This window comes from Lepisosteus platostomus, chromosome 6 (assembly GCF_059453375.1).
Source record: "Lepisosteus platostomus isolate fLepPlt1 chromosome 6, fLepPlt1.hap1, whole genome shotgun sequence".
Classification (NCBI taxonomy): Eukaryota; Metazoa; Chordata; class Actinopteri; order Semionotiformes; family Lepisosteidae; genus Lepisosteus; species Lepisosteus platostomus.
In genome coordinates, this window is record NC_142616.1 from 52,809,309 (window position 1) to 52,828,848 (window position 19,540).

The window sequence follows — 19,540 nt, forward strand, 5'->3', positions numbered from 1 at the left end:
TAAAGCATCTATTAGTATGCTGTGTCTGAAATCTCCGAGGCATTGACACTGAGATTATGGATGACATCTTAAACCACTTTACTGTTATTACAAGAATCCCTTAAATGTGAATTTCAAAAGAGAAAACTAAAGCAAGTATTAGGTTCTGAAGATGAAGTGTTTCTCAAAATGGTAGAGAATTTATTTTAGGCAAATCTAAAATAAATTCTCTCACAGGATGTACAGTTACTACATAGTCACACTCTTTACTCACACCCTTTCGCACTATGTAAGCTCTTCTACGCACAGACTGAGAAGGCTCTCAAAGGACTTTTGTTGGTTGCAGGAGTAAGGAACAAGCTACTCAGCCAACACCCTAACTTTTTTAAATCTGGAAATTACTGAATGAGATCCCTGGATTAATTAGCAACAAACTACAAAAAAGGCTAGATGGCTCAAAATGGCTAACAAAAGAGTGAAGGCCTTCTTTTGTTATGGTCTTAAAGCTGGAATCAGTACCTTTTAAACTGTCCAGCAGTTGTTTTTTAAAGAGACATACCTGCAGTCTGGTGAAAATCCCAGCTCGTTGGTTTCCAAAGCCATATTTGTAAAGCCTGCCAAGTTCTTCTTCAGTGATCTCTACTTGCACTTCTTGATCTACCTCCCAGTCAAAATCTTCTTCATCACTTTCTGCCACACATTCTCCAGAGAGCTCTGAAAACACAAATAGACAATACAAAAGAGGTATGTCAATAACATATGAGTAATACTGTATACAGATATAAATAAAGAACAGAAATGAACCAAAAAATGTTAATGACTAATGTATTTCCAACATAAAATGCCACAGAAAAGATACTTTTCTTGAACAGATTTGCAAGTCATGAATATACACAATAAAGTTATACTTCAAGGAGTCACTTGCTGAGTATAATGACGAACTGAACTTTATCGTCTAAATCAATACTTTAACTAATTTAGCAGTGTTTTAAAACATTTTGTGTGCTAAATTAACCAAGAGAAAATGTCTTATTTAACATTTCTTCCTGGTTTAGAGTAAAAGCTAACTTTCCCCCTAATTCAGACACTCCTCAAAATCAAATTGGTAAATTGAGAAAAAACAATTGTGGCAGAAGGCGCCGAATTATAATCTTGTAATGTGCAGATAAATATTTGTCTGTCTGGGTATATATTATCATAATGATAGGAACATTTTTACAAATGCTTCTTCTATGGTTATTTAGTTTTGGCCTGATGACATTCATAATCATTTTGATTTTTTCAATAGAAATTTGTTTCTAAATTAAACACTCACCAAAAATATTTATCAAAACATAAACCAATCACAACACAATTATTACTGGTAGCATAATGACAAGAGTTCTGGCTGCTCATCAGACTTTTGTCATACACATGACTAATGAACTGTGTATAAAACCAATATGCTTTCACCTCCTAAAAAAACTAAAAATACTCAACACAAACAAATTGGCCATTTCTCTTACAACATTACGGTATGTTAAATTCTTCATTTCGATTCCATTAGACCCTTCGGAAAACAAAGAGTGTGCAAAGTGTACAACAAGGCACTCTCCTTGCAGATCTCTCCATAAAAAAAACAGCAGATGGAAAAACAGCAGAAAATTTAGAAAGGGGATTTAAAAAAATAAACTTGTTCACAAAATATTCCAATGGTAAGATATTATGACTGGGTTACAATGTACTCATGCATAAACTATGAAGGTAAGCCCCCTTTTCCCTTACTTTCTAAGATTGCAAGCTCCTAGTTTATGTATTTGGTTTATTTTTGGATCCATTGCTGTCTTTTATGGTTCTTTCTTGAATGATGATTAAAAACTAACTGAGTATCATAACAGGTCATGTCTTCTAAAATCATTATTTATAAACAGCTTCAGTTTTTGCCATTTTACATGTTTCTGTACTTATGCCCGATCTGTAAATGACTAAAACACCTCTGATAACTAGTTCAGGGATTACATAAGGGAAGAATGAAGCCAGAAAAGAACAGCCTGGTAATGGCGCACAGTCATATCACCCAGTAAATTCCCTTGACAAAAACACAGCTGATGAATTGTGCAGGTTTTATTGATCCCTAAACAAATTAAATATCCAATTGGATCTGTGAAGTTTGTGCCTCCATGCACTTACACACATCACACCTGCAAAGTCATGACTCAGCACAGAGACAGCAGAATCAGGTAGAGGTTAGGACTCTGGACACAGGAAGGTCCAAATCCCAGGTGACACACAGATTTTGTACGCTAATGCAGGGTACTTCATTCAGAACGTACCAGTTAACTGCCCGGCTGCTGAAATGGGGACATACAGTGCCTTGCGAAAGTATTCGGCCCCCTTGAACTTTTCAACCTTTTGCCACATTTCAGGCTTCAAACATAAAGATATAAATTTTTTATTTTATGTGAAGAATCACCAACAAGTGGGACACAATTGTGAAGTGGAACGAAATCTATTGGATTTTTGAAACTTTTTTAACTAATAAAAAAATGAAAAGTGGGGCGTGCAAAATTATTCGGCCCCTTTACTTTCAGTGCAGCAAACTCACTCCAGAAGTTCAGCGAGGATCTCTGAATGATCCAATGTTGTCCTAAATGACTGATGGTGATAAATAGAATCCACCTGTGTGTAATCAAGTCTCTGTATTAATGCACCTGCTCTGTGATAGTCTCAAGGTTCTGTTGAAAGCGCAGAGAGCATCATGAAGACCAAGGAACACGCCAGGCAGGTCCGTAATACTGTTGTGGAGAAGTTTAAAGCCGGATTTGGATACAAAAAGATTTCCCAAGCTTCAAACATCCCAAGGAGCACTGTGCAAGCGATCATCTTGAAATGGAAGGAGTATCAGACCACTGCAAATCTACCAAGACCTGGCCGTCCCTCTAAACTTTCAGCTCAGACAAGGAGAAGACTGATCAGAGATGCAGCCAAGAGGCCCATGATCACTCTGGATGAACTGCAGAGAACTACAGCTGAGGTGGGAGAGTCTGTCCATAGGACAACAATCAGTCTTACACTGCACAAATCTGGCCTTTATGGAAGAGTGGCAAGAAGAAAGCCATTTCTCAAAGATATCCATAAAAAGTCTCGTCTAAAGTTTGCCACAAGCCACCTGGGAGACACCCCAAACATGTGGAAGAAGGTGCTCTGGTCAGATGAAACCAAAATCGAACTTTTTGGCCACAATGCAAAACGATATGTTTGGCGTAAAAGCAACACAGCTCATCACCCTCAACACACCATCCCCACTGTCAAACATGGTGGTGGCAGCATCATGGTTTGGGCCTGCTTTTCTTCAGCAGGGACAGGGAAGATGGTTACAATTGAGGGGAAGATGGATGCAGCCAAATACAGGACCATTCTGGATGAAAACCTGTTGGAGTCTGCAAAAGACCTGAAACTGGGACGGAGATTTATCTTCCAACAAGACAATGATCCCAAACATACAGCAAAATCTACAAAGGAATGGTTCACAAATAAACGTATCCAGGTGTTTGAATGGCCAAGTCAAAGTCCAGACCTGAATCCAATCGAGAATCTGTGGAAAGAGCTGAAAACTGCTGTTCACAAACGCTCTCCATCCAACCTCACTGAGCTCGAGCTGTTTTGCAAGGAAGAATGGGCAAGAATTTCAGTCTCTCGATGTTCAAAACTGATAGAGACATACCCCAAGCGACTTGCAGCTGTAATCGCAGCAAAAGGTGGCTCTACAAAGTATTAACGCAAGGGGGCCGAATAATTTTGCACGCCCCACTTTTCATTTTTTTATTAGTTAAAAAAGTTTCAAAAATCCAATAGATTTCGTTCCACTTCACAATTGTGTCCCACTTGTTGGTGATTCTTCACATAAAATAAAAAATTTATATCTTTATGTTTGAAGCCTGAAATCTGGCAAAAGGTTGAAAAGTTCAAGGGGGCCGAATACTTTCTCAAGGCACTGTATGTAAGCAGATTTGGACAAATTAACAGACAAATTAACACTCAAACAAAGAAATTAACACAAACTAACACAGCAAAGAAACCCTTTCGATGAAGCTGTTTATTCACTGGCTGGACAAGTAAGGGTGAATAAGCTATTTTATCCTGCTTGCAAACCGTGCGTGCCTGTGCTTTTCACTGAAGAAATGGATGAAAGCAATCGCTATCAAAAGAAGGTTGTGTGGATGCTTGTTTGTGTCTGGGTTTTTGATGCTGGATTTGAAAACACAAAGTAAAACACACCGGACCTGTTTCTTCCACTAGAGGCTTAGCAGATCTCGAGCCCTTGGGTGCAAGAAGAGAGGTCAGCATCTGAAGTCCTTCAAAGGGCTCTCCTGGAGTTTCTTTAGGAACCCGCAAGGTAAAAATACCTGTAGGACAAAATAGCACCTCAAACACAAGAAACACACTAAAGACTAAATATGCAGCAAAGCACAGAGAAACGAAGAATGGTTTGCACTTTTTTTGAACCAGGAAGTATTTTTGCCATCAACCCACACATTCAAAAGCAACACTTTGCAATTGCAATATATATTGCAACTAAGCATCACATTTTGCATGATAACATTTTGCTTTCATACAGTATAACGCAGAATTGTACACATCATACACACAAGTTATGTTGTAATACTCAAGCTAAAAGTTATTAGTTACTGTACGACAAACTCCATAGAGTCAGATTTTAACTGAGGATTCAGCAGTGACTACAAAAGGAATCAAATGAAAAGCACAAAAAAAGGATTGCTTGAAAACATAATTTGCACAAATTAAAACTGTTTACTAAAACAGACAATTTCACAGCTCGAAGACAGTTACTGCAATAATGCATTTTAATGACCTCATAAAACTTTCATTATTAAGGCACAGTATTTACCTTAAAAATGCATTATGCTATTGACTGCTTTGGCAGTATGCCATTAATGAGTCTTGTTTAGACCCGAAGAAGCACCTAAATGGTTTCTAATTACACATGTAAACAGAAGTACCCATTACAAGAATTTTATTACCAGCTGCTGTTGAATTATTTACAAACTGCATGTCAAACAAGGCTTTAAGAAAATAAGGCGTAGGGGAATTATGCTACATAAATTAAACATCTTTATAATTAAAACATCTGATAATACTCTATAATTAAAAAGTGTTACAGCAAATTCCAAAATAAACACGATTAGCTTGGAGATTGGGACGTCATTTTAAGTTACTGATACTAGTTAGAACATAAACAGGGTTTATTTTCTAAACCTAATTTCAAGAAAACAAGATATGCGACATCCATACACCTGAAATCATTGACAAAAACCCTTCAAATGAAATTATAAACGACCTATGAGTGGACAAATTATCCTTTCGATAACTCTGTGCCCAATTTAAAATGACCAAACTGATCTTAAAAGAAAAGAAACTGACTTTTACACAAACTTGTAAGTCATGAAGAAGTCACTATAGAAAAAAAAGCCTTCACAAAATTGATTGAATACTTCAACCTTATTAAAGCTGAGTTAGCGCTTCTGCAGCTGTAATTAAATCCTCTGAGTTTCTGATTCAGAAAGTGTGAAGAGACACATAAGGAATAATCAATTTGTTATTCTTAGACTAACGTGTTGTTTGGACAGCAACACAGGAGCTTCTCCTGTCATTTAAAAAACCTTTATAGCAGGTCTCCCAGCTTCACACAGTTTATACCAGATCACTATACTGTATGAGGTCACAGCCAATGTAGCCAATAAAGAGAAGCAGCAGACAACATGCACTGGAAAAGATCAGTTTATGTGTTTAGTACAACAAGCCAAGACCAATATTGATAGTTCCAGAGTGATTTTTTAAACAATAAAATGTTCATTTACACCAAATCATGTTCTTCAAAACCTGTTATATTTAATTCAAACAAATCAATACGTTCGAGTGCTGTTTATATGTGTGCATGTATGATGGTTGGAGTCACAGGATAATTTGGGACTGTTAAACTATTGATTACATTTTAAGCATGTGTCAGCAATAGAAATCCATACCTTTACCGACATCAAAAGAGGCTTTTTCTCTCCCATCCTCTACAATTCTCCCAGGGAGGGTGAGCCTGTGATTAGAAATACAGATCGAGGACAAAATGTTGTCTGTTAAAACACTCTGATTCAGCTCTTTGCTAACTCTCGTTGACAAACAGCTTTGTCTTTAGAAAGATCTGAAAGCATAATGAAATTTAATGACGGAAATGGAAAGCATGGAAGATATAAAGACTCACTCCTACTTGCCTTAGGAAGTATGGCTTGGCATAAAATTTGAAATCCTCGCCATCGATGTATAGGTCAAACTCCGACGTTCGTGTGTAAGGAACACGAATACTGATGATGAGGAAATCCGATTCTTGAGTTATCTCAAATATAGGAGTTATCATGATTCACACAACCTGAAATTAAAAAAATAAAGTTATTAATATTATCATTATTATTAATGTCAAAAGTCCTATTTATTACCTTCCATTCAAATAATGATGAACATAAAAAGGACTGGAAATCCTGATGTGAAAAACAAAGACCTATAAATAATATATAAAAAATAAACACAGAATAACTAACAATCTGACTGTGATTATGCTAAAAAGCCTATTCTTTGCATTAAAAATGTATTTATCAGCAGCATCAAAAATCCAAGAGCATAAATGTGTATTCTCTACATCTAAAAAGACCACACATTTTAATTGACTAAAGATGTGGAAGACAGTCTTGATAGGCTCTGTACTTAACATGTCTACTGCTATAAAACTATACAGTGCAATAGAAATACACATGTACATTGCTATAGAGATGCCTCTCATAAAAAAGTAACAAGAGCGGATCCTTAAACTAGGTTACATTCCTGTGCTCTTTTAATATGATCCCCAATCAGCATAAAGTGTGGACACATACAACTATACAATACTGACACAATGAGTCAATATTATTCTTTTACCACAAAATCACTTTATAAATGAATGTGATGTTACTTGGGTTAGAGATGAACTGCTAACTTACTGAACAGTACGAGAGGCAACTGTGCCCAGAAGGACTTCTACCATAGGGTGCCATAGGAAAATTGGCAGTGTACCAGCAGATTGGTGATCTTAATAAAGTGTATAAAGATAACCGTAAGGTACTGTAAATTATACAGCAGAGAGATGCTGCAAAAAAGAGTGGGGAAAAAAAAAACATACCAAGCTGTTTAAATTTATATATTCTGAGCAACTGAATCTAAACAAATAACATACATAGCAAGCACAGCAAAACACTATGTATTGCTTAAGCACAAAGCCAGTTTTACAGGCCTCGACAGCTGTTGTCATGGTAATGAGTTCTGTACCTGTAACACAGGATCAGTTTAAACACAGATGTGAACAGACATATTGCAAATGTATCATAACACTACAGGTAAAAAAGAGTTAGGACAGAGCATGTGGTTGTTTCCCTGTATTCTAGACTGAAACAAATCATGCTTGTATCGTACCGGATACCATGGACAGCAAGGGTCACCAATAAAGAGGTTCTAGAGTGCATAAAGCCAGAAATTTCACTTGAGGGAAAAATCACCAGACTCCGGCTCACTTATTTTGGTCACGTGATGTGATCAGATTCATTGGAGAAAGCAATGATGCTTGGAATGGTCAGTGGAACAAGAAGACGAGGCCACCAAAGAACGCGGTGGCTCGACGCCATCAAAACAGACACTGGCTTAGGCATAGAACAGCTGAAAGGGAAAGTCCAAGACGGGAAAGCGTGGCGAGAGATGGCCTATAGAATCGCCGAGAGATCCGACTGACCGGATAACATCATCATCATCATCGTACCAAGATATTTATTGCACTGTTTTCTTTTTCTGCTACACAGCTGGTGAAGGACTTTTGTCAAAATATCCTGAAATGATTTTAAAATCACTTAAACCTTGTTTACCAGAGAAGAATGGTCTTTTCTTTGTCAATCTTTTACGAAATACAGTACAGTGCAACCTCCTCTAAAAATTTATCCATCCATCCATTGAAAATGAAGTTATTTGGGAACGTGTTTTTATCAAGATAAAATCATTTTGTTTTATAAGCCTTGACACCTTTTAATTTTTTATATCAAAGTGGAGCACTGCACTATCTAAAGTCTAATCACAGGGCTGTCTGGTGTTTTCCAACAGAATCATGATAATGATGTCAAGAATAATTTGTTTCAAAGCCAGCCCCAAGCCTCCCTCACCCCAGTGCTCGCACTATTATCGCTTGCCCTAAGCCAAACTCTTCATCAAAACTGACAGAAATCAGATACTGTCACACCTCTCCAGGGACCGGTACCAGTCAGTCTGGAAAATGCCAACTCAAAAGAACTTAACTCAAGTTAAGCAGATGTTTAAGGTAATCATATTTCTTGCCTGGATGTCAAATCCAAATTCATTAGCATTTGAACATGCAGATCTTATTCAGAAAGTGTGCATTGTTGGGGGATAAAAAACCTATAAATTTATAACAATGTTTCCAAACAGATTACTCTTAGGGCCATAGCTTTCTTCACTCAAGTACTGTAGGTAATGTTAATACTAGTGGGATGGAATGACTACAGTTTATTACTCTTTGTTTCAACTGATCCTCTGATATAAAAAGTCAAGCAAGTGCAATATTAATGCACTTATCTCATTTTAACCCTAATCCATGCCCGCATTTTAACATTGAATGTTTATGAAGCACTCTACAAAAAGGGGTCTCAAAACAGTATATTTTACTCTGATAATGCCCTGACTTAACAAAATCAGATATTATCATTAATATAGGAACATTTCTCTTTAAGACTTCTACAGGCAAATCCACAGCACAGATGTAAACTACAAAAAATAGACATTTGTGGGTCTCAAAGCCAATTTGAAAATGATGTCTATTTAAATATTCTATTCAACGTCTTTAACAGACTTTCTGTTGTGAGAAGACTGCATGCCTACATAATATACACTGCTGTTTATACTGTATATAGCACATACAGACTTAGACACAATCAGGAATTACAATATGTGTTATGAGTATCAATCATTTACTCAAAGCCATTGGCGTCTTATTTTATGACAACAACTTTGACTGTCCAGCTTAGTTTGGGAGAGAAGAAGCCAATCTTACCTGTTTATTCATTTTCTAACCACTTTATCCAACACATGGCCCTGGGAAAGCTGGAGCCTTATCCCAGCAAGCAACAGGGTCATGGAAAGATACACCCTGGACCTTGGGTGTATTAGCCCAGAAGCCAATTAGCCTACCAATATGTCTCTGGACCAAACTGGAGCACCCAGAGGAAATCCACGCCAGCATGGAAAGAACATACAATCTCCAATGCAGATCGCACCATGGGCCCAAAATTGAACCCGGGATACCAGTGCTGTGAGGCAGCAATACTACCTACTGCGCCATGATGCTGCCTGCCAATCTTATTATTTAGCACTGTTAGTTCACACTGCTCAGAGTCTTTAAAACCCCATTCACAACAACTCAAGGTAACAAATGCTTGAGCTCCACATACAAAGTGCTGTAGTTGCTGGCTCTTCACATTTACAGTGGATATAAAAAGGCTACACATCCTTATTCAAACTGCAGGTTTTTGTGATGTAAAGCCAGAAATCAAGATAAATCATGTCAGACATTTGTCCATCTTTAACGTGACCTTGCAACCAACAAAATTCAAGAGAAAAACAAATAGATAATTATTAGGAAAAATAATTGAAATTTAAAAAACCTACAACACCCTGGTTGCATAAGTGTGCACACCCTTTTATAATGGGGGCTGTAGCTGTGTTCAGAGTTAACCAATCATATTCAAAATCCTGTCCAAAGGTAAGTAGCACTTACCATCAATGAAAGTGATTCTGATTAACCCCAGATAAAAATCAGCAGTTCCTGTAGGATTTCCTTGAAACTTTCGTGGCTGCATCCTACTGGGATAGCCATGGTCTGCAAGGAGCTGATAAAACATCTACCGGATCTTATTGAAAGGTACCAATCAGAAGAGGGATATAAAAGAATATCAAAGGAATTGGAGGCACCTTGGAGCACTGTGAAGACTACCATCAATAAGTGGAGAAAATGTGGCACCACAGGGACATTGCCAAGATCAGGATGACCCTCCAAAATTGATGTCAGGACAAGGAGAAAACTTATCAAGGACATTAAAGGAGCTGCAGGAATTTCTGGCAAATATCTATTTGTTTTTCTCTTCAAATTCTCTGTTGGTTGCAAGGTCACATTAAAGATGTAAAATGTCTGATATGATTTATCTTGATTTCTGGCTTTACATCACAAAAACCTGCAATTTCAATAAGGGTGTGTAGCCTTTTTATATCCACTGTACTTATCAAATATAAAGGACTCATTAACAGGTGTTCCTCATTTGTCTTCTCTACACATCCAGAAAAGCTAAAAGGCTACATTTTGAACTACAACATATTTTAACAGACCCGAATGCCACCTCAACTACTACAAAAAAAGCAAACCTAAAGTTCATAAATTTATATGATCTTTGAAAGGCAAAAACATGCAACATCACCTCATAAGCGTTAATAACAAAACTATTTGAGAATATACCTGGAAGATTTTTAACAGTCCTGGAACAGAGGGATGGACGGTTGGGTTACTTTGGTTATGTGAATAATATTTTATTTTCCATAAAGGTGAAATGGCGTTTAACATAAAGTTTTAGTTTTATTTTGCACTATAGTACAGAAGTGTCTCAGGCACAACAATGTACATTAAAATCATAAATATCTTATATAATTTCATCCAATATGAAAACTCAGATATAACGAAATCATTGTCTGAATAACTATCATCTGAGATAAATGAAACAGGTTACCTTCACATGTTTTCCATATAATCATGACCTCCTTCACTACATCCAAAATAAAATACTAATACATCACAGTCATTTAAATTATTCCAAAAACACTGCAAATTATAATACTCTAGGTAATTTTAAAATCACAATGCAGTTGCATCAATGTTAAAGACCATTAAAAGCCTCCGCAATAGTTCAAAATGTCTCCACTGGCTCCATCTTGTGGTAGACATTAGTAAAACTTTTTTGTTCAAATGCTTACATCTAAAAAAAACTGCATTTCAGTTAAATAAAAACACTTAAATACAATACTTGCAAAATATTTCCACGATAAATAGCATTAAAAAGGCAACAGAAGTGCTCATTATTTTTAATCCTTTTTTCTTTCTTTATTATGTCCTTATGAAGGTCATTTAACATAACATACATACCGAATTAATCATTTGCAAAATGATAATTTAAAGTAAAATTAAATGCCATTACAGATAAGGTAAAATGCAAAAGAACTTTTATTGTTATTTACTTTTTTCAAACAAACCAAGGTAGCACTGCATAAAAAGAGTAGTCAAGAGAAGGGAGAAGTCAATATCTTTTGTTTTTCTTCCAACAAATTACCATCACATTTTTCAAAGTAACTGTGGTTCAGTTTCTGCAGAGTCTGTAATTAGACAAATCTCTCCTCATCAAAAATAGCCTAATTACTACAGGATGGCACAAGCAGAGTGCAACTTCTATCCCCTAGCTAAAAATCATCACTGATGAAAATAAGTGGGTTAAGTTAATTTTCCCAGCAATCTGAGACTGAATCAGGGAACAACCTTGAAATAATAAACATGGGAGCTTACACTGATTCTAAGCATCAGTGCATTAAAGAAACTTAGAACACAGACACATATGACAAATTTGACCTTTTCCGGGAGGCTCGTGTTCTTATTCAAATGTTAAAAAAAGGAAAAAGAGTCCAGAAACAATATAGAATTTTAACTAAAATACAGAGGCTGCCTGACCTTAAACTTATTTTAATTGGGGATATTGAGTAGTGGCTGAAACCTACTGCTTCTGTGGATGCTATGGAAAAGTGTGGTTAGCTTCTACTGAAGCAGATCAGTTTCTGTAATTACCACCTTCATTTGCTGAAATGGCTTTCATTTACAACTACACGAGTAAAGGATTTATTGTGGCTGTAAAGAACGTTGTTCTAAGCCTTTCTGATTAATTGTATATAATAATTTATAAGACGTAACTAATTGCAAAATCTGCTTACAGATAAACTTTCAGCATTTAAACAAATAAGGTACACAATAATTCAATAAAAGGGACATGCAGTACTCTACTGCTGAAGAAAGAATGGATAGTTGGCAAAATCAAACAGGCCTACATAATTAATCTACGGTAACTGAGAAAGATTGGGTTTGTTAAAAATGTTGATACATCATGCAAATGTAAGCTAAAATAAAATGCAGATATACTACTGTAATACTGTATTAAGGAACTAATGTAATTAATTTGAATAATTGACACACACTGGTTACACACTACTAATTGCTAAAACAGATTGCTCTATTCAAGTTTTAAGTGTACAATGTGATAACAAGATCACTTTTAGAATATTACACTCAATTTTTATCACCACAATACAAAGAAGTTGCTGCTGCTGCTCTGTAAATCAGTCCAGAAAAAGTGTGATTTTATACCTCACTGGGCTTAACGTGATGCCCTGTACTGACAAGTTAAAAAATGACACCTTTTGGTCTTGAATGGAGAAGGCTACAAGGGTCTTCATTCAAGTATCATGGAGCACAAGGGGAAACTATGGTAGTGGTGCATTTAAAACTTTGAAGAGAAAGCACAAGCATGTCTGTAACAAGCTGTCCAGTTAATGCTGTACAAGGGAACCAGCCATGTGATAGAAATCATTGTATTACTTAGTTACTAGCAACCAGATGAGGGACACGGGCTTTATGGCCTCCTCTTATAACGTTTCTTATCGTCTTTTAAAATATTTAAGAATGGAAACAATACACAGATATTTTTTTCCCTCAGATTTAAGAATTACAGGTAGGCTTGGAATTATTAAACCTGTTATCTTTATGTCATCAACATCTGTGTCAGCCACCATCTAGTAATTCAAGTCAAAATGAAAACTGCAGCAATTTTTGTAACAAAATAAAACTGAATATTTTTGGAAGGACAGCTCCTGAAAAGTAGTTGTGATCCAATAAAGTCATTGAATGAAAATCTCACCAGTTTAACAGAAATTCAAAGAAGCAGTAGTGATGCACACATATTGTATCTTGTCTATCGGTGTCGATGAGACTGAGATTATGGGCGATAATGAAGGCAAAAACTAAACTTGGGGCTCTTAACTAATAAATAAAAAGTCAATCTAAACATAAACACTATGTAACATACTGTTTCAAGGAGAAATTAGTCATATTTATACAGTAAAGGTATTATTAGAGATACCAGGATGGGTTCCCTGTGGGAGATCTTTGCAAAACCTTCTAGATTTTGTCAAACAATTTACAAAAAGTAGAGACAGGGAGTGCTCATGACATTGTGTTTCTGGATTTTCAGTAAACCTCAGACAAGGGTCTCCACAAGTCACTACTTATTAAGTGTAAAGCAAAGAAGAAATGAATAGCTCATCATTAGATTCCCAGAAAATCCATGATATTAAAGGATTTCATAGAAAATGGAAATTGCCCGCAGGCAAAACAGTTCTTATTATAAAAAGGTTTATCTACACAAAGTTGTATAGATTAAATCAAATATATGAATAGCATGCTGCTGAAAGTGAGCAATTGGCATGGACTTTTATTCCTGGAAGAGATCTAGATTCTGATTCTCAGCAAAGTGTTGAAGAACACTGCCTATATCTGCATACAGACAAACACTACAGAGACAAATAATTACTTTTAAAATGGAAAGACTGGGCTACTGCATATGATGTTACAATTTAACAATTGTAATTTTAAACCTAAACGTCACATTATATGGCTTTAAAAATATGAATCTGAATTGTAAGGAATGTGATGTAGAGCATTAAAAAAGATAAAACCAAACATACTTATTTTACTGAACTGTCATTCCAAATCAAGTCACAAAAACCTTGACCTCCTTAGAATTTTCTTAAATAATGTAAATGCTTTCCACTAGGAATACTGATTACAGTATAAATATTAGGGATGAGCAGCCTCCTGTTCATGAGCTGCATGTCATCCAAGTTTAACCTTGAAATAACCTTATCATGTTCATACCCTCCTCCCTAATTTGCACAGAAACACAGAACGATTACACAACTCATACAACTAAAACAAAGGTTTAATTGGAAATTGTATGTATATATTCATGTATACATGTATAATAAATTCTAGCTGCAGGAACCTGCCACCTTCCTGAAAGTGTTTCCTAGGTGTAACATCTATCCATCTATTTTCAAATCATTTCATTTACTTTAGGGTGACAGAAGAGCTGTAGCCTATCCCAGAAAGCAACAGGCACAAGGCAGAGTGCACACAGGAGGGGACACCAGTCTGTTGCACGGCGTACGCACAGACGTGTACATGCACACCTTAACTTACCAGTATGTCTCTGGACTGTGGGTGGAAACCCACACAAACACAGGGAGAATATGCAAACTCCACGCAGATAGGGCCCCAGGTTAGGAATTGAACCCAGGGCCCCAGCTCTACAAGGAAGCAATGCTAAGCACTGCGTCTGAGTGAAACATTACTAAGACATATGCAGATAAAGTTAATAAAATGTGAGCCAAATCAACTAAAACTCAGGTAAGTTTGATTCACCCCCAAAATAAATAATAATTGATCGTTCCGTAAGAGTGCAACTAGAGATGTTACATAACCACTTGCAGGAAAAATTCATCCGATGAGTTTGGGACCAATGGAGTGACTTTGCACAGCTCAGCTTGATGTGGAAAAAAAGACTCTGACCAAAAGACCAGATGACCATCCTAACTCAGATACTACCATCATGTGTAGCAAATTACCTAGCTTACCTTATGTTGGGAGTTCCAGAAAAAAAGCACTTTACTCACGTGCAGCAAGATCCTAGCAAAGTAAGTTTGTAATTTGAATTCTGGAAAACCTTCTGAGAGCACAGATAACAAAAAACAAATCAGCAAATTAGCTTAACTGAAAATTTCAAAAATTTAAAGTGGAATCACTAAACAGTTACAAAAGTTACGTAATGTAAGAGCAGAAAAATGGGGCATAAATGGAAATTTATTTAAAGCTATTTTGCTCAAATACTAGAACACACTTGTACCACACACAGAGTTGTCAAGGCATGGAGAACAGCTTACCAGCACACATGTGGAGGGAAAGGCTCAGGAAACGTTCACGTCTGGGCTAGATGCTGCGACAGATGCACTTTCTGTACAGAAAAATGACGAGCACTGATGAGCTGAGCAGCTTGTTCTCATCATTAGCTGTAAGTGCTGAGAAATGCCATCTCCTCTGTCTGCCAGTGAATTACAGTACAGAAAATCACAATGACAAGCACCTGCCAGAGGTAACAGGGAGCTTGTACAAATTCCCAGAAAGACATCCGTACACCAATCCACTGTCAGAAAGCCACTATCCCAGAAGCACAGAATACAAACTGGGACTACACTCTGGTTGGGATGCCCAGCCATCAAACTGCACAAAAACATAATCACGTCAGGACAATTTCGATACCAGTTAAGTTAAGCTACCTAGCACTTCTTGAAGATGTCACAGAAACCAGAGCACAAAGTGAAAACTCAAAAGAGAGGGGACATACAGTCCATGCAGAAGGTGTTCAAGCCCAGAATCAATCCCAGAACTGAAGACCTTTGAGGCAGCAGTGCTATACCACATGCCAGAACAACATACATTAGAAAAAAAACTGGAGACAGCTCCAAATAATTTCTTTTAGTGGGTGCAACTTTATTACTCATCTATGTTTTTCAAATATTCATGCTATTGATAGTAGCTCGTATAAAATTAAGACTCCGCCTTACTAATATCTGTTAAGTTGGAGGTCCCACAGTCAATAAAGTGTGATTTCTAAATTAAATAATAAACCCAGCTCTTTACTTACGGTCAGTCCTTTACAAGTTAATTGGCTGGTAGGGTCTGAGCCCATCTTAGCCAGAGCTTAATGAGAGTGCAAGATACTCCTGGATGGGATACACCCCATTGGTAATAATTATAACTCTTCTGACATCTTTCATCACATCTTTACATGTTAGTGTAGTTCTCTTTTTGGCATTTCAAGTTTGAAGCCGTTGTGTATTTTCTTAAGTAATTTGAAAACTTGTATTTAAGTTTGTACATATTTGCATTCCTGTAGAGGGTGCTGAAGATCTATAAAGCATTTTATAAGAACATAAAGAAGGTGACAAACAAGTAATAATAATAATAATAATAATAATAATAATAATAATAATAATAATAATCTCAAAGCGCTTTACAGAATGACAACAATAAATAAATAAAAATAATACACAAGATAAAACACAATTACAATATACAGAGGAGACCATGGATGGTGGTACTAAGAAAAGCAGAGGGGTGAAGAATGGAACCAGTTAAGTAAAGGCTTTTCTAAAGAAGAAGGTTTTGAGTCTGGATTTGAAGGAATTTAGAGAAGGTGACTCTCTGATATCCTTGGGCAGAGAGTTCCAGAGCTTCTGTAATATGTAGTAATATGCCTAATGGCCTCCTTCAACGTTTAGTTACTAAGAGCTAAGTGGTCAATTACGTGCACATAGAATAACATTAATATTGAATGATGGAGATAGAACTGCTCCAAGACAATGTATTGATTAGTTTGGACTGAACCTTGTTGTGTAATTAACATCCACTACATTTGTATGGGACTTTAAGCTCTTCAGCCCTCTGTCGCCCTTGGAAATCATTATGTAATGATAATGATGATAATGTTGCTTTATTAGCCCTATACAATTTCTTGCATTAGGAATTCATCTTTTCGCATACCCCAGCTTGCTCTCTATGAGACACAGACACACAGACAGGGAGACAAGCTTGGGGTCAGAGCACAGGTTCAGCCATTGTACAGTGCCCCTGGAGCAGTTGGGGTTAAGGGCCTTGCTCAGGGGCCCAACGGAGTAGGATTCCTCTGCCGGCTGCGGCATTTGAACCGGCAACCTTCCAGTCACAGGCACAGATCCTTAGCCACAGAGCAACCGCTCCGCCCCTCATCAATGCTGGGTAGAAGAAAAAAACTTGAAAAAAAATCCATGTTTCACTGAATGTTTGGAATAGCGCTCTACTGCAACATTTCCCCCACCATAGAAGACCTAATGTAGAAATGCACAGGTTTTATCTAGTTTGTCATGTCTTGCAATTCATTTCTGTATTACACTGTGTTATGTGCGAGAAAGAAATGTCTTTCGGACACTACTCATTCGCACACGTGACATTGATCACAGGTTTCCACTGTCTGCTGATATCGTACATGCATATCATGAAGCCTAAAAAAAGAAAGCAAATGATATGAAGATCACATTTGCCAAACATTACGCACTTAACCTAAAGGACCATCCATCCATGCATTTGCTAATTTCTTCACCCATTTCAGAATAAAGCAGGGGAGGAAATATCCTATCCTGGCAAGTAACAGGTACAAGGCAGGGTATGCCCTGGTTGAGACCCTAGTAAATCACAGGGCATACACACACACAAGCATGCATATACTCACACCAGGGCCAGCTTCCCCCAATCCCAATTAACCTACCAGTACATATTTAGACTATGGGAGGACACCGGAGTGTACCCATGCCTTCCTGTGTCACTGTGGATTTTGTTGTAGTCCCCTGGGTTGACTTTTCTGATGATTCTAATTACCTGGGCGTAATCAGTGTACATTTGCAGTCACCTGAAAAGTAGGTGAAGTGCACTGCAGGATGAAAGCAGTGCTCGACAGAACATTTTAAAGCAGTTCTCTGCACATATAAATTTAAGCAGGTAGCTCTGTCAGCATGTGTAGGCTGCAAAAGAACAAAGTGTAAGCAATTATTATTATTAAGTAAAGTTTTATTCCATGCTGAAAATCGAAGGAAAGAAACACATTTCAGCTGTGGAGCCTTCTTCGGGTGAAGAAGATGAAAAAGGTGAAGAAGGGTTCTTCAGACACCTCCATAGCTGAAACGTTGTGAGAAACGTCTTCTCTTTTCAACATATACATTTTGCTGCCTGTGAGTGGATCTTGATTGGTTTTAATGCACTTTAGCACGGCTGAAAATGAACTGCACAGAGCTGACTTGTTCTCTGCCCATATGTTGGTATATGATTCGAAAAGCAGCTGTACTTTCGAGTCTGTGGCTATTCACTATCACGGTGCCCCCATAAGAATTTGTGACATGATCCACTACTCAGGACAACTTTCGAAAGGACATGATTGTAACGTTTCGCCTCACTTGACGGACGATAGCTGTAGAAGAGCTTCATTTGAAACATTAAGGCAGTGGTATGCAGCGACAAGCTAATGTCTTTATCATCAAAAAAGAACTGGCAAAAAATCCCAAGAGTACCGCGGCAACCTCAAATCAGATAACTGCGGAAAAGGCATTTTATTTCTGCTTGCCGGCACATAACCTGATTGCAAAACTCGAAAACGTGCATACCGCTTTTTAAACGGGAACTTATGATATGATTTCCTGAACAGAAAGCGAACCAAAAAGGCTGCTCACATATCGATGGAACTTGAAATGGTAGCTGGAATTATATAAGCATATACTTCTTTAAATACAAGCAGGAAAAGAAAATAACCCGCTAGCTTTTATATACCAGAAACACTGATGTTGACAGCACATGGGCAGATACAACAATACGATCAAATCATTTGAACAGACTTGAAAGTGAAGCGCTTCTCGTATTTTACAGGTTTGCCCCTTACATCGTACCTAATTGCTCCTTACATCGTAATTAACGTACTCCTGGTTTCTAATGGAAAAACACTGGTTTACTCACTAAAGGCAACACGGCGCTGTAAAACTAAAAACAGTCGTAGTAAGATTCAGAAAGAGTAGCGCTCTGTAAATATTAGGCCAAACAGGGGATTGTGAGCGCCACATTGTTTAGAAACAATAAATGTAACGGTGTACTATAAGAAAAAAACAATATGACAACATAAATAGTATATCTGCTTGTAATTTAAGTGAGCATGTTACCTTCTTTTATAAACGTCGTGGACGCCCGGAACCAGTGTAGTCTGCTCAACCTTACCCAGAACATGGGACCATGCTTGTACCGTATTTAATAGAATATAAAAAAGACATTGATTTGAAAGTGGGATTACTTTTACATTTTTTTAAATTATTATTCGATATCAGTTTTCTCGTGAAAGCGTTCTTCACCTCGCTTTAAATAGACTTATTAAATGTTTCAAATCAAAAACGTGGATACGGACTATATCGTTGTTTTGCAGAGCTGTTTACATTTGCATGCAAACAAAATTGTTTGTTTTGGTTTCTGGTTATGAAAATATCGGAAAATATATACAATATAACTTGGCCAACGTACAGCACAAACGTTAAAAGCCACAAATCAGGTTCCCGGGTACAGAGCGAATAAAAAAGATGCGAAATAAAGACACTAAAGACTTGCGAAAGCTAGTTACAATCAAGAGAAGAGAAATTGTGGACATCACCACAATTTATTGTAAGGATGTGGGTATCAGTAAGGGCTGGGTATTTTATTTTGAAGTGAATAAGTAGG

General features: G+C 37.1%; 1 protein-coding gene across 3 annotated transcripts in view; it reads right to left on the minus strand.

The window, feature by feature from the left end:
* Positions 1 to 19,087, minus strand: part of shq1 (SHQ1, H/ACA ribonucleoprotein assembly factor) — a 71,163-nt gene extending 52,076 nt beyond the window's left edge. The window contains exons 1-6 of one of the 3 annotated variants that reach the window (XM_088636336.1): positions 18,994 to 19,078; positions 15,139 to 15,209; positions 6,243 to 6,397; positions 6,003 to 6,067; positions 4,242 to 4,364; positions 539 to 693 (exon numbers count right to left, since the gene is read on the minus strand). In XM_088636336.1, the coding sequence (XP_088492462.1) occupies positions 539 to 693; positions 4,242 to 4,364; positions 6,003 to 6,067; positions 6,243 to 6,385 (486 nt within the window). In that variant the 5' untranslated portion in view covers positions 6,386 to 6,397; positions 15,139 to 15,209; positions 18,994 to 19,078. Of the gene's footprint in view, positions 1 to 538; positions 694 to 4,241; positions 4,365 to 6,002; positions 6,068 to 6,242; positions 6,398 to 7,001; positions 7,022 to 15,138; positions 15,210 to 18,993 lie in introns of those variants that run through there. The other 2 variants (XM_088636337.1, XM_088636338.1) reach the window with 2 other exon arrangements.
* Between the last annotated feature and the right edge of the window lie 453 nt (positions 19,088 to 19,540).